The 27,970-nt window shown below is 43.2% G+C and overlaps 1 protein-coding gene across 1 annotated transcript in view; it reads right to left on the reverse strand.

Moving 5' to 3' along the window:
• Positions 1 to 20,653, reverse strand: part of LY86 (lymphocyte antigen 86) — a 49,518-nt gene extending 28,865 nt beyond the window's left edge. Inside the window, exon 1 of the mRNA XM_006141236.3 lies at positions 20,463 to 20,653. Within this exon, the coding sequence (XP_006141298.1) occupies positions 20,463 to 20,604 (142 nt within the window). The 5' untranslated portion in view covers positions 20,605 to 20,653. The remainder of the gene's footprint in view (positions 1 to 20,462) is intronic.
• Positions 20,654 to 27,970: the final 7,317 nt, after the last annotated feature.

A 27,970-nucleotide genomic window follows, 5' to 3' on the forward strand; every position in this document is an offset into this window, starting at 1 on the left:
ACAAAACCCTGGATATCTATATGCAAAAGAATGAACTCAATCCCCCTCTTACCAGGTACAACAAATTAACTCAAAATGGATCAAAGACTTAAATGTAAGATTTCAAACTGTGAAACTGCTGGAAGAAAACCTAGGGGAAGCATTTCAGGACATTGGTATGGGCAAGGACTTTATAATAAGATCTAAAAAACACAGGCAAAACAAGCAGAAATAAATAAACGGGATTATAATAAATTGAAAAGCTTTTACACAACAAAGTAAACAATAGAGATAAGAGACAACCTTAAAAATGGGACAAAATACTTACAAACCGTTCATCTAATCTTTAAGACATTAATATCCAGAATATATAAGGAACTCAACAGCCAAAAAGAAAAAAAAAAAGTAATCTGATTTAAAAAATGGGCGAATGATCTAAATAGAGATTTCTTTAAAAAAAAAAAAGATATACAAATGGCAACAAATGTATGAAAACATGTTGACCATCACCAATTTGCAGAGAAAGGCAAGTCAAAAATACAACGAGATGTCATTTTCAGATAGAATAACTATCATCGAAAAGACAAAAAATAATAAATGCTGGTTAGGATGTGCAGAAAGGTCACCTCTTGCACACTGTTGATGGAAGTGTAAATTAGTACAGCCATTCTGGAAAGCAGTAGTATGGGGGCTCCTCATGAGAACTAAAAGTAGAACTACCACATGACCCAGCAAGCCCACCACTGGGTAAATATTATATATCCAAAGGAAATGAGATCATGATTTTGAAGAGATCTGCTTTCCCATATTTATTGCAGTCCTATGCACAGCAGCTGAGACACAGAATCACCTTAGGTGTCTATCAGTGGATCATACGGAATGGTCTAGATACAGAAAGTACGGCATAGATACACAATTGGATATTATTCGTCCATAATAAAGCATGAAATCCTGTCACTTTCATCAACATGGATGAACCCGTAGGACACTATTTACAGTGAAATAAGCCAGGCACAGAAAAATAAATACCAAATATTATCACTCACATGAAGAAGCTAGAAATAGTTGATTTCAAAGAAGCAGAGAGTATTATAATGGTTTCCAGAGACTGAGAAGAATAAGGAGGATGGGGGATAGAGAGAGGTTCGTTAACAGATAGAAAAATACGGTCAGATCAGTGGATTACGTTCTAATGTTCTATAGCACAGTAGGGTGACAATAGTGAAGAATAATTTATTGTCTATTTAAAAATAACTAGAAGAGAATACTTTTTATGTTCCCAGCACGAAGAAATGATAAAATGATAAATATTCGTAGTGATGGCTATGCCAATTATCATGATTTGATCATTACTCATTGTGTGCGTGTACTGAAAAATCACACTGTTACCCCGAAATATGCAAAATTATGTGTTGATAAAAACAAAACAAAACAAGCATCTGAAGTCCTAAGGACTGTGTCATTTCTGGGAACTTCACATTTGCCAACCAAAGCTCTTTATGAAATCAAGCCAGTTCTGATTTTGTGGTGTTCACCTTGAATCTATAAATACAACCAGTTAAAGTTCTTCCTTTTTTCTTTGTAGGAGACATTTTTGCTATAGGGTGTGTGCACTTGCCAGAGAGACAGAAAGTGAGAAATCAACCCTCCTCCCCCCCAAGGGGAGGTGGCCATGTTGCAATCTCTTTTCTTCCATTCTCCTCTCAGGATTTTGGGCATGTACGCACATGCACCCGGCATGAGTTTTAAGATGTCGAGTTTGGGACTTGAACCACTGTTGACTATGTGGGAGTCCAGCAACGTAACCATTATGCCATTTACTCATCTCCAGGTTCTTCCTTGGAAAGAATGGAGGTCAGATGTGGGTGCATTTGCTTGGACATGCACAGACCTTAAAGACCCTTGAATCTTCTCCAGAAGGTTCTTGCAAAGTCCAGATAATTTCTTTTCCTCTATTGCTTAAAATGGTACCAGAAAAATAGATTTCTGCCTTCTTCTATCAAAAAAAGGCCCCAACTTTGGTAAATCAGAGTTTCTCTAGTTACTGTGTTTGGAGACAGTTTCCACCGTCATCATCAGCCCTCATTTTGCGGGGTAACTCAGATGTCCTCATCCTTTACTAAATTTGCTGAACATCTGCTCCTCCCTTGGGATAGAATTACTGCATTATTGATACCCATAGCTTGACATCAAAACCAGTTCATCCTTTGCAACTCTGACACACACACACAAGTGGGCCTCCTCCCACACATATACTGCACAAAAGACAAAACTCCAGTCCTGTCTCACTTTGGCCATCTAGGCTAACTAACCACTTAGGCACTCTGTCTTGGTGTGTTCCTAGGAGCCAATGCTTCCACTTAGCTCAGAAAGTAAAACAGAATGACAGCAAGCAATCGTCTCCTCACTCAGCTTCCATTTCCTGTCTTGTAGAAGGAGGAACTGGATGTTATTTTAGGCTTTATGTTTGCTTCTGGGGCCTGGCTTCTCAGATGCTCTAGAGGCCAAGGCGTGGAGTCCAGACTCCTGAGGCTCAGGGCATAACTTGTTTTTTAAGAATTATTTTATTTCACTTATTATCACCATTATTATTTGTTTAATTTGACCTGAGAGAGACAGAAAGAGAAAATAGGCAAACAAGCCTCCAGGTTTGGGACTTGAACCATGGTCGGCCATGTGGGAGTTCAGCGTTTAACCACCACATCCCCTGCTGGCTACTTTGGACATAACTTTTGATAGCACCTTTGGGAGTGAGGTACAGAGTCTTAGGCTCAAGAACTGAAATCTAGGCCTTCTTCTTTTCTCTTTTCTTTTTTTTTAAACAACAACAACAAAATCCTTTTTATTTTGAAATAATGAGAGAGACAGAGAGTTACACAAATGCTGAGATGACCTCTGTACCCTTTACCACATCTTTTCATGATAACATCTTCTATGACTGCCTATCAAATCTGAGACACTGAAGATGATGGTACAACATGGATGTACGGACCATGCTCAGATTTCCCCGCTTGTTACATGTGTGTGTCTTACACCTGGTTCTATGCAATTTTATTGCACATAATCACATGCATAATTGCGATACAGACTCATTCTGTCACCATAAAGAATCTCTTCATGCTATTCTTTGGTAATAACTGTCCCTAACCTTTGGCAACCACAAATCTGTCCATCTGTAGAATTTTGTCATCTTGCGAATGCTATAAACAATAGCCCCTCCCCCCGTTATCTGCATGGGGTATGTTGTGTGACCTCTGGTGGATGCCCGAAACCACAAATAGCACGGACTCCCACATATGCTTATTTTTCCTATGCATACATACCGATGATAAAGTTTAATTTGTAAATTAAGCACAGTAAGAGATTAACAGCTAAGAGAAAAATAGAACAATTAGAATGATCTATTGTCATGAAAGTATGTGAATGTGGTCTCTCTCTCTCTTTCTCAGAATATCTTACTGAACTGTATTCACCTATTTTGGGACTGTAGTTGCTATGGTTTGTGTCTCTCCAAAATTCACGTGTCGAGACTTGGCTGTGAAGACAACATGAGGAAACTTAATTCCTTCATGTATTAAGTTTATTTAATTTGATTAATGTTGAAGGGTGAGGCCTTTGAGAGTGGTAAAGGGATTAGGATGGGTTTTGTGATTGACTCCTGGTAGGTTTCTAAGGAGAGAGAATGAGACCAGCAGAGATGCGTGGACACAGGTCACACTCTCCTGTCCTCTGCCATGTTGTGATACAGCCAGAAGACACCAACTAGAGGTGACCCCTGGACCTTGGGCCTCTAAGCCATGCACTGAATAAACCTCTATTTTTATAAATCACCAAGTTTTGGGGTTTTTTTGATACTTTCAACAAAACTGACTAAAACAGCAATTGACCTCAGATAACTGAAACTGCAGAAAGTGGAATCAGAGAAGTGGAAAGGAACCACTGTGAATGGAAACATTCAATAACGTTTTGAGGTTGGGATTTTTTTCTTTTGGTACAATGCCCTTGAGGCCCACTGAGATTGCTTGGTGTTATAATACTACATCCCTTTTTGTTGCTGGGTAGTATCTCTAGTAGGGATGTAGGATGTCGCTAGTTTGTTTCAATCTTCAGCTGCTGAAAGACATTTGGCCAGTGTTTGGCTATTTCGAATACAGCTGTTACAGTGATTTATGTACAGGTTTTTCTGTGGACATAGTTTTTATTTCTTTGGGATAAACACACAGGAGTAGGGTTACTGGGTCGTATGGCAAGTATCTATGTGACTTCAAAAGAAACTGCCCAACTGTTTTCCACAGTGGCCATACATTTAAATTCTCTACCAACAATGGAAAAGATATCTAGCAGACATAGTCCTCCTGAAAGAGAAACTCTTGCTAGAGAAGGTTGTGCCCTAGAGAAGTCAGGGGAAGCCTTGTCGTGCACTGTTAAGGTCAACAGGGCTCCGTCCATTTGGCCTTCTGGATTCTGGCAAGAGTTCCTCAGTGATGAGAAGCATGTCTCCAGGAATGGTCAGAATAATAGGTGCCATGAGGTACACAAGCCAGTCTCTGCTCATTGTCATAAACACTATACTGGGGAGGGCATGGCTTCCATAACTATAATATGATAACTGGTTCTTTGCTCAGCCATGTCTCTTCCTTTCAAATGCCACATGCAGGGCCCCTGAGGGAATTTTGACTACACTCCAAGGTTTAAAGAAAAGTGCTAGTTTTTGAAATTTTCTTCCCCAGCTTTGTTTTTGTATGAGAGCAACATCATATGCTTTTCTTCCCGTACTCACCACACATGGGAATGACTTATCTGCTGTTGCCTCCAGCCACCCAGAAGACCCGTAAGAGGAGAAAAAAAATCAATGTAAACTTTCTTCGGGATGCAATTCTGTGAACAGAGTTGATTCATAGAGGACCTTTTTTCCATGTTAACCTGCTGTGTGGTGGCCAGAGTGACACTGCTTCTGAGTGCGGACACCCTGACTGAAGAGTACAGGAGTCCTGTTCCCCTACCCCATTCCCACCAAGAAGCACTCAAATGAAGAGGAAGTCTTCAAGGAAGACCACAAACTTGATTTTCCACAAAAAAATGAGACCCAGTAACTCTAAGGCATGAATCTCAGATTCCTACAGATGCCATGGAGCTTTCTGGAGAAGGCAAAGAGAATGCCAACAGGAGTTCCTTTGAGGATGTCTTGAACTGAAATCAGCAGAGTTGAATTCCTTGTTCCCAACACCAATTCACCATTTCTCCCTGCATCTCTTATATTCATGAGATGGAGCCAGAATAGATCTGTTGGGTAGACTCTGCTACAGAGCTCTCCCTGACAGGATGGATGGTGATATTTTCATGAGAAAGTCAACATTTATTTTTTTAATTTGCTGGATGGTGTGTGTGCTCTCTGGATGGAGACAAAGAGAGGAGAAGTGAGAATGCACTCCTTACAGTGGAGCGTTACACTGCAATCCTTTCTCCACTTCTCCTTTTGAGATTGTGGGCACATACACACACACATGTTTGCCCAGCTGTTTCTCAAGTTTCTGGGTCCAGGACTTGAACTGCACTGCTAGCCATGTGGGATCCAGCTGCCTTTAATACCATGCCATTGGCTGACCCAGTCCAGACTTCTTGATTGTCTGTTATCATTCACGGAACATAGACCATTCAAGAGTGAGATTCTGTGGGCAAGAATAATACAGGAATACAAGCTCTTATGGTTCAATGCTGGAGGAGAAAAGAAGCATCTGCCATTGCTTTGGGTTCTCTGCCAGTAAAATTCCTAACCAAGGAAAGGACTTACTTTCTTCCTCCAAAATCAACATGCCTTATATTTTCTCTTGCATAGAGGATTGAAAAATAGTTTTGGGACCAAACAGAAAGGCACCACTCAGTTGGCTGGGGGATGGGAGGTACAGACAAAAGTGAGAATTCTACTTCCACTCTCTGTGCCTCTCACCTCTCTACATCTGTCAGCAATGTTGTTGTTTTATATTTTTGTAAAAATATAAAAAGAATTATATTGATAGAAAGCACGCTGTCATAAAAAATATGACGGGGAGTTGGACTTCAGGTGAAAAAGTAAGAACAGTGCACCTGTTGAATAACTGCAGCCCTCCAGCCCACTACTGACCCTACGCACAAGTTAAACACAACACATGAGTTTGTCTTTTGATTAGCAGCAAAGTTGCAAAAAGGCCTGACTCAACACTGCACTCTTCTCTTTAACACCATTGTTGTAAGCATTTGGATATTGTTCAGTCTTTTCTCACCATCTGTTCCTGTGTTTTCAGAACATAACATTTAAAAGTGTTAGTATATGTGGAAACATTATTAGACCAAAATGATGAAATAGACCAGTTATTCTAAATACCTTTGCTTGGGCTTGATCTTCAGAGAAGTGGAGAAAGAAAATCCCTGGGCTGGGATTTTCCACCACGGGAGACATAAGCAACCAGTGGATAGTTTGTAATGCAAAAAATTGAGAAGTAACTTCAATATTTCTCAAAAAGAAAAGGAATACAATTGTAGTCTATACTTGTAGTCAAGAGTAATAGTCCATTATTGTGTTGTTAAACATAAATGACCTGAAACTGAGTGATTTATAAAAAATTGAGATTTGGGACTGGCCTCAAAGCCTAGTGGTTAAGGGAGCCAGATCTCACATGGCTGACTATGGTTACCATCCTGGTCCTGGTGGCTTGTAAACCATACTAGGCACATATATGTGTGTCCTGAGTCCCAACAGGATAGAGACATGAAGGAGAAAGGATTGTGGTGTGACCGTACCCCCTTGGGGAATGTTCCCTTTCTTTCTTCCATCACTTTGGTAAGTACATGCATTGTCTGACAATGAAAAAATTGCAGAAAACTATAGAGATTTATTTCTCTAATGATTATGGTGGCTGGGAAATCCAAAGGCACGGAGATGGTCTCTACTGCATCATAGACATAGGCAGATGTGCGTGATAGTATTAAAAGGTGGGAACTTCAGGAGGTTCCTGACAACAACATGGCTGACAGATGTAGAGAGGTGAGTGGCGCAGAGAGAGTGGAAGCAGAATCTTCACTTTTTTCTGTACCTCCGATCCCCCAGCCAATTGAATGGTGCCTTCCTATTTGGTCCCAAACCTCTTGAAGGTCTCACCATCTTCTAAAGTCATTACACTGCAGACCACACTTCCAGAACATGAAACGTTGGGGTGCAAACTCTAACATTCTACCTTCATAAAAATGAGTTAACTAAAGCAATGTATGCTAGCTACCTCCTGAATAATGTAATAACTTATTTATTCAGCTTTCACTAAGTCTATTAATTTGTACTGCAGGTCTTTCTGTGTAAATAATTACATTGGACACACCGAACATTTTTGTTTTCTCCTTTCAAATCAATCCTTTAACGTTTTCTTTCTCTTGTCTTACTATGCTAGTGAGAGTTGTCAGTTCAATATTGAATAGAGGTGGGGATGACAGGCATTTTGGCTTATTCTTGATTTTAAAGATAACTCTTCTAACCTTTCACTATGAAATGTGTTTATTGCATTTTAGGTGTATTTCTTTAAAGAGCAGATAGATTTCTTTAAAGAGCATTTTTAAAATGCAATCTGGCATTCTTTTTTTTTTTCAAATCAGGCTAATTTAGTTGGCCTTTATTTATTGAAACATCTGCTCTCTTTATAACTATTTCTCATCTTATTTTGTTTTTTTTTTCTTTTATTCTCTTTTTCTATACCCTTTCCCTCCCTTCTTTACAGCATTCTTTTATATATGCAAAGGCTCTGATTTCATAGAGTCTTGGGCAAGAAAGGATGTGGGCAGAACACATTAGGAGGAGGGCTATATAGAGAAAGGGTCCCTGGCACTTTAAGATTGTGAATATGAAGGGCAGGACCTGATCTTGGTTTATGTGGTATCCATGACCTGAACTTGAGTGAGTTCCCATGATGATTTTTATGCCTCCCGGGGAAGCAGAACTGCTGCCTGGCTTTGCAACCAAGATTGGGCCATACCGAATGTTCAGCTTAGAGGAATCTCCTCTAAACAAGGAGGTTCTTGAGTTGAATCCCTGAGGCCCTGTCTGGACTGGACACTTTTCAGTTCTATAGGAGAGAACCTATAGGGGTCAGCAGGTGGCTTGGTAGTTAAATGTGCTGGACTCCCACATGGTCAACTGTGGTTCAAGTCCTGGACCTGGCGCCTTGAAACTCACACTGGGTGCATGTGTGTGCATGCATGCATGCCCAACGTCTTGAGAGGAGAATGGAGGAGAAGGGATTGCAGCATGGTCATTCCCCCCAGGGGGAAATTTCTTGCTTTCTGTCTCTCTGGCAAGCACACGCAGCCTATCACAAAAATCTCTCCAAATAAAAAAAGAAAGAAAAAGAATTTTTTAAAAAAAGAGCGCCTATCTGTGGGCAGGGACTGGCAGAATGCACACCACTCCCTGTGCTCCTGAGAATGCCGGGCTTGTGGAGAAATAGGTCATCATGTGACAGCTCCTCCTCCCATCCCAGTATTTTATCAGCAGCCACAGACAGACTCAAAAACCTATGCCTTGCAATGACATCTAGCTGATACTCCATGCCAGGCAGGCTTCCCTGTGTCCCATGGGCACTGAGGATCACAACTGGAGAGACCAACGCCCTCCACAACTGCGTTGGACTTGGCAATTGCAAGCAGCTAGTCCTAGAATGGCCCGCTCTGCTCCTGTCTGACAGAGGGTAGAGGATGGCAGACATTCAAGCATCCTCTCCTTTTCTGGGTGGGCTGAATTGCACGAGTGCTATCAGGCAGTCTCTGGAAATAGGAAGAAAGACAGAGCCTGCTGCTTTGAGCTCCTGACGCCCTCCTCTCTCACGGCTCTGTCTTTCAGCATGACTTAGCAGGCGTGTCTGTGTGATCACAAAGATGGGAAGGAAATTAGGCCATGTCCTGAACGCTAGATGAGCACAAAGCCTCATTCTTAGTTATCTGGAGATTCAGCATGTTCCTGTCCATCTGTAGAGACCAGAGACAACTCTGCGATTTTCTCTATCTCTGTAAGTAAGCAGGAGTCAGGAAGGAGAATTGTGAATGAGCTAGATAGTCTCAGAATAAATCGAACAGAAGCAATGAGCAGCTCAAGTGGCCCTATATAAAAATTAGGTAGAAAGTGAGGCTGACACACCAGCACCAACAATGACATAGAATGACATAGACCCTGCAGGTAGCGTGGTATCTTAGCACCATGTTCTAAGGTGGTGGATTAACTAAATGCAAAGATGATCCTTAATTGTGTGACAGATCCACCACTTCTTCTCAGTGACCCTCTTCTTTATATGTTGAGATGAATGCAGTGGGCATTAGTTTCCACTGATGCTCGCCGAACAGGTCTGTGCCATAATGGGACGAGTGCAGCAAAACGTAAAGAGCGTTATCATCTGAAGGACATGTAGCAGGAGGGACCAGGTGGTCATTCGATGGTAACACATCTGGATCCACCTGGGAAAAATCCTGAGTCCACATTCCAGGACTTCCCTTAGGATGCTGGATACACGTGTCTGGAAACTGGGCTGATACACTTGGGGTAGATTGGCAGGAAGACCCTATTGGGGGCACCTGTATCTCTCTCTCACAAGAAAATAAAATAAATATTAAAAAAAGAAAAATATCATAGAGAGAATTTTGTGAAAAGAAGGGGTTAAAAGGTCTTATAAACGTTATAGACATACTTTCTCTTTTTTTTTGAGAGAGAGAGAAAGATTTTGTGCGCTCAATGGGGAGACAGACGGAGAGAGATACAGAAAGTGAGAAATCACCCCCACTCCAGTGGAGATTGTCCACACTGCAATCCTTTCTCCTCCATTCCACTCTCGGGATTTTTGAACACACACATACATGCACCTGGTACAAGTTTTAAGCCACTGGGTCCGGGACTTGAACCACAGTTGACTTCTTGGGAGTCTAGTGACATAACCATTACACCATCTGCTAGTCCCTAGATATGCTTTGAGTGCCTAAATTTCCACTTAGCCCCAAACCCAAAGTCAATTGGTTGGTAATTCAAAACCTGAATCCTCTGCTGAGGCAAAGTAATAATCTTTCTCTTTAGTCTGGATTATACTAGACATGTAGGAAAATACTAAAACAAGTGTTACTATAACCCCAGGAAGATATAAGAATATAGGTAAGACTAAGTAACAATACAACAATGATAAATAAATTAAAACCCATGGTATTGATCATTTGAAAGTAGTTTAAGAAAAATAATATTTAGAATGATTTTGTGATAATTTGTGTATATTTTGTCTGCTTTTGAAAATTTTAAAGCAATTAATCAAAACCTGCTATGTTTGATTAAATACTAAAGATAATTTAAATTTGTGACCAGTATACCCATGTCTGCAGAAAAATTAAATTGTTAAATTTATAAAGTTTTAGTTTATTATTTATGCAAAGAGTGTTTAGTTACTTAGGGGCCAGAAGATAGTATAATGGTTACTTTGTTGGACTCCCACATGGTTGACCATGGCTCAAGTCCTGTACCTGGTGGCTTCAAACTCACGCCAGGCACATATGTGTGTATGCCTAAAATCCCGAGAGGAGACTGGAGGACAAGGGATTGTGGCATGGCCATGCCCCCTGGGGGGGGTGATTTCTTGCTTTCTGTTTCTCTGTCTTTCTTTGTCTCTCTGGTGAGTACATGTACCCTATAGCAAAAATCTCTCTTAAAAGTGTTTAGTTATTTAAAAGCATTTTTAAAAATACATTTTAAGGGACCAGGAGGTGGCATGCTGGTTAAGGCCCTGGATCCCACATGGCCAACTGCTCTGTTGGAGTCCTGGATCTGGTGACTTGAACTTGCCAGTCACGTGTGTATTCAGGCCCCAAATCCTGAGAGGAGTATGGAGAAGACTGTGGCATGGCCAACCCCACTGGGGAGGGCGTGACTTCTTACTTCCCTCTCTGTCTCTGTTTTTCTCTGGCAAGTACCCTTGCCCTATGGCAAAAACCTTAAAAAAAAAATTTTTTTTTTTGATAAGACTAAATGGAATACTAAAGCATGCAGAGAACTCTTTTGAATAAGAAAGACTCAGCTACAAGAAAGAATTCTATTAATAAGTGTTATCAGGCAAGGGGAATCTTGATCTTTCTATTCTGACATTCTCTCTGGGCTGGTAAGGTTTCCATCTGGCTAGAAGGGGAGATATCGGGTTTCAAAGAAGGGAGCCCTTGGACAGCTAGGGCTGAACAGGTGACCTGCGGGCACCTTAGAATGTACCCGGTGCTTGGAAGGACAAATGAGGACATCGGGGTTGGGAATCCTTTGCTTTTTCCTCCTAGTTCGGTTAGTATTCACCTCTGTTCTGAAAGTGGACAGGCACTAGAGAGGGGACTGGCTCAGAATTTCCAAAAGGGCTGCACCAAGATGCCTTCCCGGATCTGACTTGCATGGTGTCCACTGTGAACGAATCTCTCATCAGCCCCACAGAGACAGAAGTGCCAACCCTGGTTGCACTTCCGATGCTCACTTGGCACCTACAAACCCAGAGCAAAGCTATTGGATCAGGGGCCTGGAGTATTACAAGACATCCCATCGACCTAGGTGGCATGCGGTTTCTGAGTAGTCACCCTTTTCTCTCTGTTGAAACCCCTCAACCTATTTGGGTTTTGGAGGGAGCACCTGCTACCTGTATCTTCTCAGTCCTGCCATTGCTCTGTACCTTCCCTCTGCTCTTCTTTTGCTTCTTCTTTTTTTTTTTTAAAAAATTACTTTGTTTATTTATTCCATTTCAGTTTGACCAGAGAGGGACAGAGCAAGAGAGAGAGAGAGTGAGAAAGCAAGCCAGGGCTTGAACCACAGTTGGCCATGTAGGAGTCCAGTGCTCTTACCCACCACGCCACCTGCTGGCCCCTCCTCTGCTCTTTAGTATAGGTATTGATGACCTCTGCTGGCTGGCGCTTCTCATTACCCAGAGCCTGGTGCCTGCCCTGCAGTGCCAGGGCTGGGAGTGGGCTCCTTCACCTTTGCTTTCATTATCTTCTACAGAAAAATAAGCTGCTCTTGTCCCCACGCTCTCCCTCCTAAAAGCCTGGGCTGAGGCTGTGCCCGGAACCTCACACTCACTGCTGCTTTGGGACTGTGTTTTCTATGCTGTGGCTTTTCCAAAAATAGCTACTGAGCTGATGGACAGCCCTCCCCCACTTCAACCTCTCCAAAGATTCTCCTCCTCAATCCAGACCAGAGCTGCCCATTGTGATTCTGCCTGAGGATGGGAAGAGCAGAGAACAGCATTCAGCAAGATGTTTTCTGCCTACAAAAGAGGCCTCTTTAGAACCACAGAACCTTGGCTTATTTCCCTCTTTAGGTCCCTATACACCAAGTCGCTTAAAAAGTGCTTAGGAGAATGAAGAGTGCCTTGGAGATTTGGCTGTCAAATGGTTACTACCGAGTGGCAATTGGGAAGAAGCAGTGTCTTGTGATAAGAAGACACTTACGTGGTTTGTTCCTTTCCAGCACAGGCTCACTTCCATCTCTCATGTAACAAAACCTTCATCTCAAAGTTGACATTCTTAGATTCCTTTGTCAACTTCCCGTTTTGAAATCGGGGCCAAATGGCTTGTCTTGCTCAAGGCTCCTAGTTGTTTAATGGCACATGCCCAAAGTTGTCCCTTTGGAATAGCATCTTTGTCTCCCTAAATATTTGTCTCCTTTCTCTGCATTGTGCAGTTTTATAGCCCCATTCATCTGGGAAAATGAACTCAGAGAGAAATGACTTTCTGTGTGCAGTGTTTGGAAGTATGGCCAAAGGATGACATGGCCAGCGATACTTTTTCTTACGCCTTTTTCAGTGTTGATTTTCTGGTGTTTCTTTTACCTAAGAATTGTTTAACTCAAAATTAGGTTCTGAGGGAGGCGATTTCTTCTATTCATTTCCTTGCGGGGCAAATTTTAATTTTTTTAAAACATTTTCATTGATTTTATATATGTAATCACTATACATCACGTAGCTTGTATACTGAATTTACCCGACATGAATCCACTTCACCCCAGTCCAACTGAGGAGGCAAAACACATTATCATCAACAGATAATAGCCCATTTATGTGTTCCATAACTATCTTGCTTCTCTATTTTCATCCTTAATTCCTTACCATACACTCTCCCCCCTTTTCCCACCCTCTTCTCACATTGTCTCTAGTATCCACAACCATTTTCAATGCTTCTATGTCTTCTAATCTTTCAGTTCTTGCAGGACAAGTCTTGAAATCATTTTCTATGGTCATGTGAGCACCGTGCCTTGTTCATTCTGCTGTGTGGCTAGGTCATTTGCAGTTGACTCTGTGTTTTGGAGGAGATGTTGCCAGCAGTGCTAGATATTCTCATCCTGTTTTGACTACCTGGGTGGATGATCCACACGTGACCTGATTCAGATTTTGTAATGAAGGGACTCTCTGGAGCTCAGATAAAATGCCCGTCCTGTAGCAAACTTCAGGATCACATGAAATCTATTGAGGCAGATGTGGACAAGGCTGATTGCCTTAGACAAGGGGAGAGCCAGTGTGGGTAGCAAGTTTGAAACATAGTGGCTGGATGTCATGGTAACCTGACCCCAGAAACTCCCAGGGGCCGGTTCCACCCCACCAGGACCAGCCACTGCCCTTAACATACTGCTAGAAATAAGGTTCTCTGTCCTCTCCTCACTGCCCTTAACATACTGCTAGAAATAAGGTTCTCTGTCCTCTCCTCACTCATCAATTATTTCCCAGAGGAAACTGTTGCTGGGTGCAGCTTGTGGGGCTTCCCTATGAAAGAAGTATGCCAACTGCTCAGGAGAGCTGTAATTGCACAGAAGTGAATGGCTCTTCCTTTGTGTTTTCTAACTTGGGAGGTGTCACTTCCAGACACCACCTTGCCATGAAAGAGGTCATAGTACACATGACTGGAAAACACATAGGTAAGGTGCCTTCTCTGCAGTTACTTCAGGTCCCCGATGGGGATCAGTTAAGAGCCATATATTAGCTCCCTCGTGTGTGTGTGTGTGTGTGTGTGTGTGGAGAGGAGAGAGAGGAGGCCAGAGATGCATGATGAAAGTAAATAGCCCTTTTAGTCAGAAGACAAATATCTTCTTCCTCTTCTCCCTCATTCACTACCTCCTCCCCTCCTCTCCTCGTCTTCCTCTTCACCTCTTCCACATCCTTCTCTTTTCTTCTTCTTTCACCTCCTTTTGCTCTTCTTTTCTTCTTCTCCTCCTCCTTTTTCTGCTAGTCCACAGATTGCTTAGGATTTTCACTTAAAAAACTTATTTTTTGAACTGTACCTTGTCTCTGTCCCCACCCTGTTTTGAGTACCAGGTGGCCTAGATAGTCTGCTGTTTGAATTCCATCATACAGCTTTGGGTCACAGGACCTGGAGTCAGAACACTTAGGCTTGCATCATGGCTCTGCTATATTGCTTTATTAAAATACCTAATATGCATGTGCTGCATTGTTTATAGCCAGAGAATGGAGACACTCATCTTACTGCCTCAGAGGGCTCTTCGTAGGGATTCAGTGAGCCCTTATAAATAGAAGGACTTTACACAGTGCAAAATGGCATGCAGAAGAGAGATTGTTATGAAAGTAATGACTCTCTGAAAGATCTTATTAATTCTTTCCGATCATGATGGTTTTGTCACCTCCATTGCCCTGTCATGCAGCCTCTCTGTGACGAATCAACAGACAGACTCAGAACTTGAGATCCTGACCTAGTGAAGAGCTTGAGAGATTCCTTCCTAGCCCTGACTGGAAATCAGCAAACTTTTTCTTTTTCTCTTCTCTTCTCTTCTCTTCTCTTCTCTTCTCTTCTCTTCTCTTCTCTTCTCTTCTCTACCTTGTCTCTGTCCCCACCCTGTTTTGAGTACCAGGTGGCCTAGATAGTCTGCTGTTTGAATTCCATCATACAGCTTTGGGTCACAGGACCTGGAGTCAGAACACTTAGGCTTGCATCATGGCTCTGCTATATTGCTTTATTAAAATACCTAATATGCATGTGCTGCATTGTTTATAGCCAGAGAATGGAGACACTCATCTTACTGCCTCAGAGGGCTCTTCGTAGGGATTCAGTGAGCCCTTATAAATAGAAGGACTTTACACAGTGCAAAATGGCATGCAGAAGAGAGATTGTTATGAAAGTAATGACTCTCTGAAAGATCTTATGAATTCTTTCCGATCATGATGGTTTTGTCACCTCCATTGCCCTGTCATGCAGCCTCTCTGTGACGAATCAACAGACAGACTCAGAACTTGAGATCCTGACCTAGTGAAGAGCTTGAGAGATTCCTTCCTAGCCCTGACTGGAAATCAGCAAACTTTTTCTTTTTCTCTTCTCTTCTCTTCTCTTCTCTTCTCTTCTCTTCTCTTCTCTTCTCTTCTCTTCTCTTCTCTTCTCTTCTCTTCTCTTCTCTTCTCTTCTCTTCTCTTCTCTTCTCTTCTCTTCTCTTCTCTTCTCTTCTCTTCTCTTTTTTCTTTTTCTCTTCTCTTCTCTTCTCTTCTCTTCTCTTCTCTTCTCTTCTCTTCTCTTCTCTTCTCTTCTCTTCTTTTCTTTCTTTCTTTCTTTCTTTTTTTTTTGAAGGCAAATTTATTAAGATGCATAGAATGGATTATTCCATAGGTGGAGCAGCCCCATGAGGGGAGATGGGCAAACAGTTTTGTTCCTTCCTATGAGAGGAAGGGAATAAATGTTACCCAAAAGAAAAGACAGAAGGCTATCCCAGAGGCAGGGCAGCCCTACTTCTTTTTAGAAAAACTTATTTATTATTGCCAGAGGAAGTATGTACTCAAAGAAAGAGAGACAGAGACAGAGACAGAGACAGAGAGAGAGAGAGAGAACCCCTCAATGTGGTCATGCCACCACCTTTTTTCCTTCCCATCAGGATCGTGGGCACACACATGTACCCAGCATGTTTTTCGAGTTGCTGGGATCTGGATTTGAACTGCAGTCAACCATGTGGCATTCAGCTATTTACGTACAGCACTTAGCAGCTGTGCTACAGGGGTGACCCAGTAAGCTTTTCCTAAAATGTTCCAGATGGTTAATAGTTAAGGCTCTGTGGACCACACAATCAGTCACACCACTTGATTTTGCTGTTGTAACACAAAAGCAGCCAAAAACAACTCAAGAAGAAAATGACTGTGCCTATGTTACACTAAAACTTTATAGGTAGAGAAATTAGAATTTCATCAATTTTACTTTAAAAAAAAAATCTGCTAGAGTGTATCTGTTCTCTCCAGAGAGCAAGAGAAAGCGAGAAAGTGGGGAAGCACCCCTTATGTGGATGGTCATGATGCAATTCCTTCACTTCCATTTCTCCCTCCTTTAGGAATTTTGGACATGCATACACACATGTCCAGGATGTGTTCAAGTTACCAGGTCCAGAATTTGAACCATGTGGTCTACTGGATCCCACTCGTGAGGACGCCATCCTCAATCTAACTACCTTTGAAAGGCCCCATCACCTTGGGGCTTAGGAGTTAACATAGGGAATTTGGAGGGATACAAACTTTCAGTCCCTAGCACTTTCCCTTTCTCTTCCCCTTATGCCTCTTCTCTTACTCCTGCCTGCTTACTCTTCTGATTATACAAATATCTGTGACCTACCTCGTATCTTTGTGCACTGGAGGCAGGATTTAAGTGAGTACTGATGTGGGTATTTATGGCATGTGTGTGTAGTGCAGCTCCAAGAATTATCCTGTAATTTAATAAAGGAAAGGCCCCTGTTCTAGTCTGTTATTGTGTTGCTAACAGAAATCTCCAATACTGGGTGATTAATAAAGAAGTAGAAGCTTTTTCAGCTGACAGTTTGGAAGTCCAAGGTCCAGGGACCAACTTCTGGTGAGACAACACCATGGCAGAGGGTGGGAGCTTCAGCAGAGAAGCTGTTTGTAAATGTCTCCTAGTTCTGGTTTGTATCCTCTTGGGCTCTGCCTGCCTCATTCCCTCTCCTCATAAACTATCTTTATAAGCAGAAATCAGTCATTGGGACCCCACCCTGATGATGTCATTACATCATCACACGCAAAGGGCCCACCCTGGGACACCATGAAGGGATTTGGTTTTCATTGAGCATCTTTATCATGTAACCCAGTCCCGACATGAACTTTTGGGGAACATCTGACCATGGTCCACTAAGACCAAATTCTAAAATATGAACCTTGGGAGGACAAAGACATCGTCTAAACCATAGCAGCCTCTGGCTGCTTCAGTCCTCCATTTGCTTGGTAAAGGCTGTAGTTTTCTACTTCACAGCACCATGAAGTTGGACAGGACAGGACTTCTGCTTTGCCAGAAAAATTTGCTCACTTCCTGGTCAGTATTCAGAGCCCTGTAAGTGCTTATGAGTTTCCTTCTTTCTCCTCTAAGAGTTTTATATTATTCAGAATAGCTTCTAGCCTAACGTCTCCTCCCCCAACACACTAAAATTACAAAACAGGGCCAACTGGTGGCATCGTAGTTAAGGCAGCTGAATTCTACATGGCTAGCTGCACGGTTCAAGGTCTGGACCTGGTGGCTTGCAAAACATGCCAGGGATGTGCCCAAAATGAGACATGGAGAAGAACAGATGTGATGTGGCCATTCTCCATGAGGAATGCTTTCTCATTTTCCCTTGCTCTTTCTGTCTCTCTCCAAGTGCATGTACCCTGTGGCAAATTTTTTAAAAGTACAAAAAAAAAAAAAAAAAGGAAGTAGAAAATGAAACACTAATTCTAGGAAATAACGGATTCTTTAGTCATTTGACCCTCTCACATCCAGGTACATAGTGGGTTCCCAGGAGCCCCCAGTATATGCAGTTGTAAGAGGCCATTCAGCCCCTACAGCTCACGTCTCAGGAGATGGGGCAGCGCCCATCCTTGCCGAAGCTCCCACAGACGTTGCTGTCCTTTCTGCCAACTCTGAAGTGCACCAAAGATTCCTCCAGATGTTAAAACTGTTGAAGTGATGCTCTCTCAGGCTCACTTGATTTCTTTACTGCATGACTGTTCCTCCTGGCTATGAACTCTGGGTCTAGGTTTGAGTAGCTCCCAGTCTAGTTGGAATAGCCCTCATTGCCTGAGGGGTCTTTCCACCTTGTCTTCCTCATTGCCGAAGGGAAGCAGTCTACCCTTGTCTGGGGCTCCTGACTCACACTTATCTCATCCATCGTCTCCCTTGTGCTTCCAGCCCTTCCACAGTTTCCCGAACTGTATGCTTGGTCGTGTCTCCTTATCTATGAACTTGATGTTCTCTCCGCCAAAGTTCTCCCCTCCTCCTTCTGTTCTACCTTGTCTGCCCACAAAACTCTAGACAGCAGAGAAATTCAGAGTCAGGCAGGCTGGATCACATCACTTTAGTTCCACATAAGTGTATTCAACAGCTTGCCTTTCCCCCTGTCCCCAGGGATGTCATTTTGTCACTATTAGCTGTGTGGCTTTTGGAAAAGTTTCTAGCCCTCAGTTTACCCATCTGTAGAATAAGAAGGACATATATAAAACACTTATCCAGGGACCCTGCACATATAATAAACTCTCCATGAACCGAAATGTTGTTTTTATGATTTCTTTTTCTTCATGTGTCAACTTCAGCCTGATGACTCCTTCTCCTTTCTATCTAGATATAGACCCTCACTCTTCAGCCCACCATGCCCCTAGTCTCTAGGACAGCTCCTCACACAAAGTCTCGGTTCGTTGTCTGGTCTTCCCTCTATCCTTGGATAAGAACTGCATCTCCTCTGTTCTCTTATTTTAAGTGCTAGTCCCTAACATTTATTGACTCCATGGACCAGGTCCCATTCCAGTGGGAAGGGCCATCCCCAGATTTGCTAGAGATGTGTCTCACACTTTCCTTGATGTACCCAGTCTTCTTGCCTCTACTGGCGGTGACTTCAAAGGACATGCCAGGCTCGGCTGTAGGCCGAGGGTGAGTCTGGGAGACTGACCAGCCATGGCAACCTTTATGCAAGGATGAATTGGAAAAACAAATCATGAATAGTCCATTCCGCTAAGTGTTGCTTCTCATCCTGCACTGAAGATGAATGGGATGCCAGAGGTGCAGCATCTCATCCCCATGGGAAACGCGAGAGCTGCCAGATCAGCACCACTAGTACCTAGCCATTCATTCTCTTTTCTTTATTTTTAAATTTTTGTATGTGCGTCAATGTTCCTTCTTTTTAAAGGAGCAAAGTCAAGTTGGCAAATAGCCCTGGCAGCCAGACAGACAGTCATGACCTCTCTGGGCAGCTCCTTGGGTGGCGGTACTTTTTTCCAGTGCTACATCTTCATTACTACCCAGCTGATAGTGAGGCCGATTCAGATGCATAAATAGCATCTCCTTCTCACCTCCTTTAGACCAATAGCATTTTGCCCCTTGTTCCCTGACAGCTTTCACAGTGTCCTGCCTTTTCAGAAGCCAGTCCGCCTAAACTCCATTCAACTGATGATCCTGAGACTCGGGTCATTTCTTCCCACTCAGGAACCATGACAGGCTGAATTGTTCCCTTAGCAAATTCACACATTAGGGCTGGACATGATGCTGCGGTAAAAAACAAACCAACCAAAAAAAAAAAAAAAAAAAAAAAAACCCACAAAGCTCTGTGAGGCTATTCCACATGGAAAGGTTCTGAGTTTGTATCTGGAGACCTCTCTGAGTATGGTGGAAGTACCCAGGATCTGGGGCTGGCTGGGACAGCTATGTGTGAACCCTTTGCTGAATGAATAAGTGTTTGTGCTGCCAAGGAAGCTCTGGAGTCTCAGACAGAGAACAGGAATCTTCTCTTTGGGCAGAAGTGATCTTTTCTGTCAACTTACAAACTACATACATTGGGAAGGTCACCTAAGAGTATAATTTGGGGGAGGGGTTCTATCAGAGATAACTTTTCTTAATTTTGAACTGGTGAGGTTTCACAATTTAGTAGGCTCATTGATTTTTAAATTTTTTTTTTCTTTTTTGAGGGGTTGGGGAGAGTTTTTGGCATTAGGGCGAATCATTATTATTACTTTTTTAGAGATTTTTTTTTTTGTAATAGGCTGCATGCACTCACTGGAGAGACAGAGAGGGACAGAAACAGAGATCGAGAAGTCACCCCCCTGGGGAGATGGTCATGCTACAACCCCCTCTCCTCCATTCTCCTCTTGGGATTTTGGGCATGCACACACATGCACCTAGCATGAGTTTTAAAATGCCTGCTCTGGGACTTGAACTGTGGTCGACTACATGGGAGTCCAGCAACATAACCATTATGCCATCTGCTGATCCTGGTGAACCACTACTTTTAAGTCCTAATTTCTTTCTTATTATCCTTCTTGTTGCTGTGATCAGGCTCTATCCACCCGGCCTTCTCCCAAGGGCTCCCAATAGCTCTCACAAGACCTGCTGTGGGTAGAGACAAGGTTTAGCTCCTGATCCCTCCTCCCCTCACCCACCCCAACTAAGTGCTTGAGCAGCCCACATTGGTGAGTCTTAATTTCCCCATAAACATAAATGGATATTTTGAAAGACCTTACCACAACTCTGGTAGAGCACTTCCAAGCCCCCTTCCTTGCAGGCCGTGTGTGTGGGCCAGGCTTCTTCTCCTTTATCACTCCCACTGCTGCTGCTGGGAGAAATCAGAGTCCAGACCAGGAGGGCAGCCATGAGGCCCTGCATGGCGAGGGCCTGTGTGTGAACAACAGATAAATAACAGACCAATGAAAGGGCCTTAAATCTCCTTCCTCTCTCCTCCTAAAGGGGGTGTCATGTTTAGTTTCACTTCTCAAATTTTAGCCACCCAAAGAGTCACTATGAGAAGCAAAAGGTAGAGCAGAGACATTTGAATGCTATTCTCCCAGGACCTTTGGCACTTGAATCAACAGAGTGAGGCAGCTCTGAATCTGAGGTAGGCTGAATGTTGACTTTCTATTTTCAGAGAGGGGCAGACAGCAAATGATGCGTGAACTTACGCCTTGGGCCCCCTAAAACAGCCCTCCTTGGAGTCCCCACCTCTGAAAGAGCTGTGAATGCAGAAAGATGAACCACAGGCCACCATGTGTTTTCCATCAGCAGCCTCACGGAAAGTCTAGCCAAGCTCAGATGTAGACCGTAGACCGTGCACTGTGGACCAGGGACCTGGCAGAGCTGGCAGGCAGGCAGTGCTTAGCAATTGAAGACTAACAGAAGGGTATTTGCAAGCTGGAATGAGGCTTGGGCCCAAATGGCACTTTTCTCTCTGACTGCTCTCTTAGGGTGAGCATCTCAGCAGTGACCTGTCTATCAGCACTACAGGACGTGATTTTGGAAACAGCAGAATGGCCTCTTCAGATGACAGGGAAGGAATGGTTCTGAGAAGTGAGCTCTGTTCTGTTTCTGGATTTGGCTTGGTGGAAGGAGTAGGAAGTTGTGGGGAGGCATGGTCGCCTTTTAAGGCCGGAGACTCATTTTTAAGACTGGTTTAATGGTTGTAGTCTTTGGTGGAATCACTAAGTTCACATCCCACTTTTTGAAAAAGTTTTTGCCAGTGGGTGTGTGCACTTGCCAGTGAGAGACAGAGAGATAGAAAATAGGAGAGGGAGAAAGCACACCCCGTTGGGACACGGTTATGCCCTAATCACTTCGGCACTGTTCTCTCCTCTCAGGATTTTGAAGATGCATGTACATGCACCCAGTGTGTTCTTCAATCTGCTGGGTATGAGACTCAAACTGAGTAGTCGGCCATGTGGAATTCAGCTCCTTTAACCACTGGGCCATGAGGCTGGCCTCCCACTTTCTTTTCAAAGCTCAGACTGTCCTACTTTTACACGAACCTAGGTCATTACTGGGGAAAGCAGGATCTGACAAATCAAATCCAATTCCCCACCCTGTCCCACCTCTACCTTAGTGTAAGAGAGGCAGAGACAGGGTGAGGCCAGCAGACTTTAGGAGCAGCAGAAAACACCATTTTCCCCTGGGAGGAGAATCATTTTTCTGAGGACACTAGGTAAATTGACTATGTCCATCAATGGCAGAATAAGAATGAAAGTCACCTTGAAATAGGTGAAATTTAATGATCAGTGAAGATAAACAAATACATTTAATTAATTGGTGGATCCTGTGGGTTTCTTGGGAAACATCAGGAAGTAGAGACATAGGGAAGAAACAGGTCTGGATTGATCTTCTTTAGGGATCTGTCTGCAAATAACTTCAGGGATGTTGACTTTCAGCAGTGGGTCTCAAAGTGTGGTCTGGGAGATGATGCCATTAGTTTCCACCACAACCTAGTTAGAAATGCAAATTCTGGGCTCTACATGAGACCTACTGAACCAGAAACTCTGAGAATGGCCCCTGCAACCTGTGTTTTAATAAGCCTGCCAGGTGCTTCTGACACATTCTTCAAGTTTAAGGCCCACTGGGTTTAACAGAACCCAAGATAAAAGTTGAGCCCCAAAGGAGAGGTGGGTAGTTGCTCTACAAGGAGACAAGGTAGCCCCACCTGGTCCAATGAGCAGTGGCAGTTGCCCTGTGAGCAAGCTCTTCAGTGAGGGTCTGAAGCTTATGGTGAGTGCTCAAGGCCCTAATGGATACGTTGCAACCACTGGCTGGCCAGGGGTGGAATGCAGAAACATTCTCTGAGGGCATTTGAGTGCTCTAGGAATTGTTGGGAGAGCCCTGAACATGCAAGCCAGGAGAATGATTGAGTGGAAGACCTTCTTCCCCTGCAGAGCATGGATGACCAGCATCAGCAGAAGGATTCCGGAGTGCAGAGCAGGGAGCAGACACCGTGGCAGACAGGTGTGAGTGGCAACCACCAGGGAAGCAGTCTTAGTCTGGTTAGGTAGCCATAACAGAAACACCATAGGCTGGGAGTTTACCTGAACATGCAAGCCAGGAGAATGATTGAGAGGAAGCCCTTCCCCTGCAGAGCATGGATGACCAGCATCAGCAGAAGGATTCCGGAGTGCAGAGCAGGGAGCAGACACCGTGGCAGACAGGTGTGAGTGGCAACCACCAGGGAAGCAGTCTTAGTCTGGTTAGGTAGCCATAACAGAAACACCATAGGCTGGGAGTTTAAACAACAAATTTTCTCATAGTTCTCAACATTGGACGTCCCAAATCAAAGTGCAGGCAGATTTGGTATCAGGGCACAGCTTCTTCTCTTGTTCACAGCTAGCATTTTCCAGTTGCATTCTCATGTGGCAGAGAAGGGAAAGGGCTTTTCTCGGGACTCTTTTAAGGGTATCAACCCATTTTCTTGAATTGCCAGAGAACACAGGTGCTCACCAGGGGAAGAGAGAAAGAGAAAGAGAAGTAGGTTGGGGGAAAAAGCACCCCCCAATGGGGCACAATTATGCTGCAATCCTTTCTCTTCCATTCCTTCATCCTGTTGAGATTTGAGACATGCGCGAACTCCTGATGTGTTTTCAAGCCACTGGGGGCAGGGATTCCAGCTGCTGTTGGTCATGCGGGATCTGGCTTTCGTAACTGCTGGGCTATGGGGCCAGTCTGGCATAATCTTACCCATAAGGGCTTTGTCTTCATGATCTAGTCACCTCCCAGTGGACTTTCCTCCTAATATCATTCCTTGGGAGATTAGGATTTTAATATTTTGAAAAAATTTTATATTTTTTTTAGGTTTTTGCTATAGGGTGCATGCATTGCCAGAGAGAGGCAGAGAGAGGAAAAGTGAGAAATGATGCCCCAGGGGGATAGCCATGCAGCAATCTCTTCTCCTCCAACCTCATTCTTGGGATTTGGGGTACTCAGGAGCACACATCAGGTGCGTCTTTCAAGCCAGCAGGTCCAGGACTCAAACCATGCAGTCAGCTCTGTGGGATCCAGTTACCTTAACCACCATAGCACCTGACTGGCCCCTGGAGATTAGTATTTTAACCTATGGATGTTAAGAGGACATGAACATTTAGTCCATTTCAGAACCCACATCATCTGATGACAAAATCAGAGGTTTAATGAATCAAAGGAGCTGGCAATGAAAAGGCTCATAGCTCAGGAATTGGCATTTGGAAATATCCCAGTGGGCCAGAGAGACCTGGGGGGCATGGTGACCCCACGACTAGTGGTTCTCAGACTCGAGTGGCATTGGCATCATTTGGAAGCTTGTTAACACGCACACTGGACCCAGTCCCAGAGTTTGACTCAGTAGGCCTGGGGCAGGTGTAGAATTCGCTTTTCTAACAGTGTCCTGGGTGGCTGGTTGGGAGTCATATTTTGAGAAACTCTGCTCTCAGTAATAGCATTTTGTTTATTGCAGAATATATAACTTGAAAAATATCTTAATAAAACATTATTTTGTTATGACAGATGGTATTTTATACAACACAGATTATACTCATCTAAGAAAAAAAAGAGAAAGCCACTTTCTCTGAGGCACTGCCCTGTGGCCAGGATTTGTCTGAAATCACTGATTATGGCCTGTCTAGCTCAGAAATCAAACCATAATGGTATCTTGAGTTTTTTGACTAGCCGATTTTTAAAGACAACCAAAGCATTCATCAATGATGAATTCTCAAGAATGTCCTGTTCCCTAATTATAGAATAAAATTAGAACCAGTTTATGATAATTATTTAAAATATGGTTATGTAGGGGCCAGCAGGTGGCATGATGGTTAAAGGTGCTGGACTCCCACACGGTTGACCACAGTTCGAGTCCTGGATCTGGCAACTTGCTTTCTACTTCCCCTGCCCCCCTCCTGTCACTCTGTCCCTCTCTGGTAATTAAAAATAAATGAAGAAAGAAAGAAAGAAAGAAAGAAAGAAAGAAAGAAAGAAAGAAAGAAAGAAAAGTAAAGTAAGTCTTTAAAAAATATGGTTATGCATATGTAAATGGTAATTAAATATACTGTCGGGAATTGATACTGATTTCCAGTCCCTTAGCAAATGTGGATAAAGAAACTGTGTTAGTGAAGTCCAGATTTCTCTTCTACTTTTTCCCCCATTTTTAATTTTTGCTATAGGGGGCATGCACTCTCCAGAAAGAGACAAAGAGAGATACACAGAAAGAGAAAGTGAGTAAGCACCTCCTGGGGGGATGGCCACACCATGAATCCCTTCTTTTCTAGTCTCCTCTTGGGATTTCAGGCATGCATGTACACATGCCTGGGATGTTTTTTAAGCCGCCAGGTCCAGGATTTGAACTGTGAAGTCAGCCATGTGGAATCCAGGCTCCTTAACCACCATGCCACTGGCTACCCTCTTCTGCTTTATTGACAGTGCTGTTCCTTGATGTCTTAGGCTTCCCCGGATTCACAGAGCAGTCTAACTGGGAATAGTGCCTTTCTTTTCTTTCTTCATCAGAATGGCTCTCACAGAAAGTCTTCTTTAAAGAAACCTCTTGTGGGCCTGCAGGTGGTGTGGTGGTTAAGAGCGCTGGACCCCCACATGGCCGACTGCGGTTTGGGTCCCAGACCTGGCAGCTTGCTTTCTCACCTTCCATTTCTCTCTGTCTCTCTCTCACTCTGTCTCTATCTGGTCAAATTAAAATAAAATAATAAATTAAATAAATAAAGTTAAATAAAATAATTATTTTCAAAAAGAAATCTCTTGGGTTTAAGGAGATACTTTAAGGGTCAAAAGTGATATTCTGAGGGCAGGAATCCAACTCAGTAAATAATAGAGTGAGGCTGCTCTACCAGAAAATAAGACTTTTCGAGAATGAAGGGAGATAAGAGAAAGGCATGGAGGGAGGTGGGGAGCAGAGGTGAGCCGGGGAGAGGCTGAGGCTGAGTGGAGTGAGGCAGCCTTTTGTAGGTAGGAGGAGCTGAGGGCTATCCTCAGCTGCACTGGTGAGAAGCATATGCATATTGGGTGAATTCAACTTACAGGCAAAATATTGCATAGTAATTAAATGTATAATATTAAACATAAAAAAAGAATAGATTCTGAATTGCTTGATATGCGCTGTGAAGGCCCACTCCACTCTGTGACCTGCAAAAGTTCATTGGAGCCATAGACACCCACAAATGCTGTGTGTGTGTGTGTACATGTGTGAAAATGGAAAAGTTTCACTTTTGTATTAATGTGATGTATAACAGAAGTGAAAGCTATAGCCCAGTTGAGAAGTGAATCAATCTTAGTGAGCATCTCACTTCTTTAGGATGTGGAAAAGGGTTCAGACCAATTATATCTATATTACATATGCCAGCATGTATCCCTAATTCTTTTTTTTTTTTTTTGAGAGGTTTTTGCTATAGGGCGCATGTGCTCACCAGAAAGACAGAGAGAGACAGAGAGACAGAAAGCGAGAAATCACCCCCCAGGGGGGATGGCCACACCGCAATCCCTCCTCCTCCATTCTCCTCTTGATATCTTGGGCATGCACGCACATGCACCCAGCGTGAGTTTAAGCCACCAGGTCCAGGACTAGAACCACAATCAACTACATGGGAGTCCAGTGACATAGCCATTACGCCAATTGCTGGTCCCAATGTATCCCTAATTCTTATTAACACTAAACACTGGCTATAGTGTTCTTTGTTTCCAATGGCAAGTGTTCAAGAGTGGTCACCTTTAATTCCTCCCAGGTATATATTGTATTAGGCAGGATTTTTCCTTTGTATAGCACTGCCACTTGGTTCTTCTCCCTGTGACGTGTCTCTGGATTTCTGCCACACTGTAGTGGAATGAGACAGGTTTGATCTCATTTTGCTTTTGCCTTCTAGACTGGTGTAACCTGAAAACTGCTCCCCTGCTGTGTCGAGGTCAGGAAGCCATGCCACTTCCTATAGAACACCATTTAAGTACCCCCTTGGTTGACTGCTGAGGTTTTATTTTTAAGTTATTTTTACATCCTCTGTTATTTGACAGAATTGATGCCTTCCTAGTGAACTTTTCACTAGCGTCTCTCTCATGATCTCTCAGACTTCTGGAAGACTCCTCCCAAGGAAAGTGTGAGATGCCCACGAATTCCACTGTGGTTTTGAGATCACATATTATACAAGGGTACTTCAAAGAGTCAATGGATAAATGAAATTGAAGTATGAGTTTATTTTGGTGCAAAAAGTTTTGAAATCCATGTATACTTTCGTTTAAGAGTTTATATTTTCCATGAATTTTGTTGAAATCTCTCATACACAAGTATTTGCTAGAAATGTACCAAAATCAGCTACCTGTATACAACCGGAGGAAAATCTATTTGTCTTCTTGCTTTAGAGTCATTTAATAATTTGCTCAAGTATTTGGTAAGCACCCTTAATATACCAGCTACAAATCCAAGTATCAGGAATACAGCAAAACAAAGCCTTTTTTTTTTTTTGATTTGATCTTCAGTGGGAGGGAACAGACAGTATATTAATTTGTTAGTACAATCGTTGAATGAAAAAAGAATCTAAGGGGCCAGCAGGTGTCATGGTTGTTGAGGCACTACGCTCCCACACGGCGGACCATGGTTTGAGTCCTGGACCTTGAAGCTTGCTTTCTCACTCCCCTCACCCTCTTGCCTCTCTCTGGTGAGTGTGCCCTATAGAAAATTTGGGGACCAGCAGTTAGCGTAATTGCTATGTTGCTGGACTGCCATGTAGTTGATCGCGGTTCGAGTCCCAGACCCGGTGACTAAAACTCATGCCTGGCACGTGTGCATGCATGCCCAAGATTCTGAGAGGAGAATGGAGGAGAAGGGATTCGAACTGTGGTAGACTAATGCCAACTGTTGGTCTCCCATGGTCAATTTTCTAATGATAAAAAGGACAACAAATTGCAGCACCTGATTAAGGTAAAAAAAATTGCTTCAAGATTCAGAGAGGGGTGATCTAGTCTGAAAGGATTAATGTTCATCGTATAAAAATTCTCCACAGCATAGGACAAATGAGCAATTTGCAGCTAAGACTCCAGTCCTCACATTGAGAATGATCTCGCGATTTCACCCTGGTGAAAGTGAAGTGTTCTCAGTGAGCTAAAGGAAAAACAACAGGGAGGAGAGCAGAAGTGTGGTAAAGAACAAGGAGAGGGACCAGCAGTTAGCATAATGGCTATGTCATCGAACTCCCATGTAGTCTATAGCGGTTCCAGTTCTGGACCCGGTGACTTAAACTCACGCCGAGCACGTGTG

This window comes from Tupaia chinensis, unplaced genomic scaffold (genome assembly GCF_000334495.1).
Source record: "Tupaia chinensis unplaced genomic scaffold, TupChi_1.0 Scaffold000048_1, whole genome shotgun sequence".
In the NCBI taxonomy this organism is placed as follows: domain Eukaryota; kingdom Metazoa; phylum Chordata; class Mammalia; order Scandentia; family Tupaiidae; genus Tupaia; species Tupaia belangeri.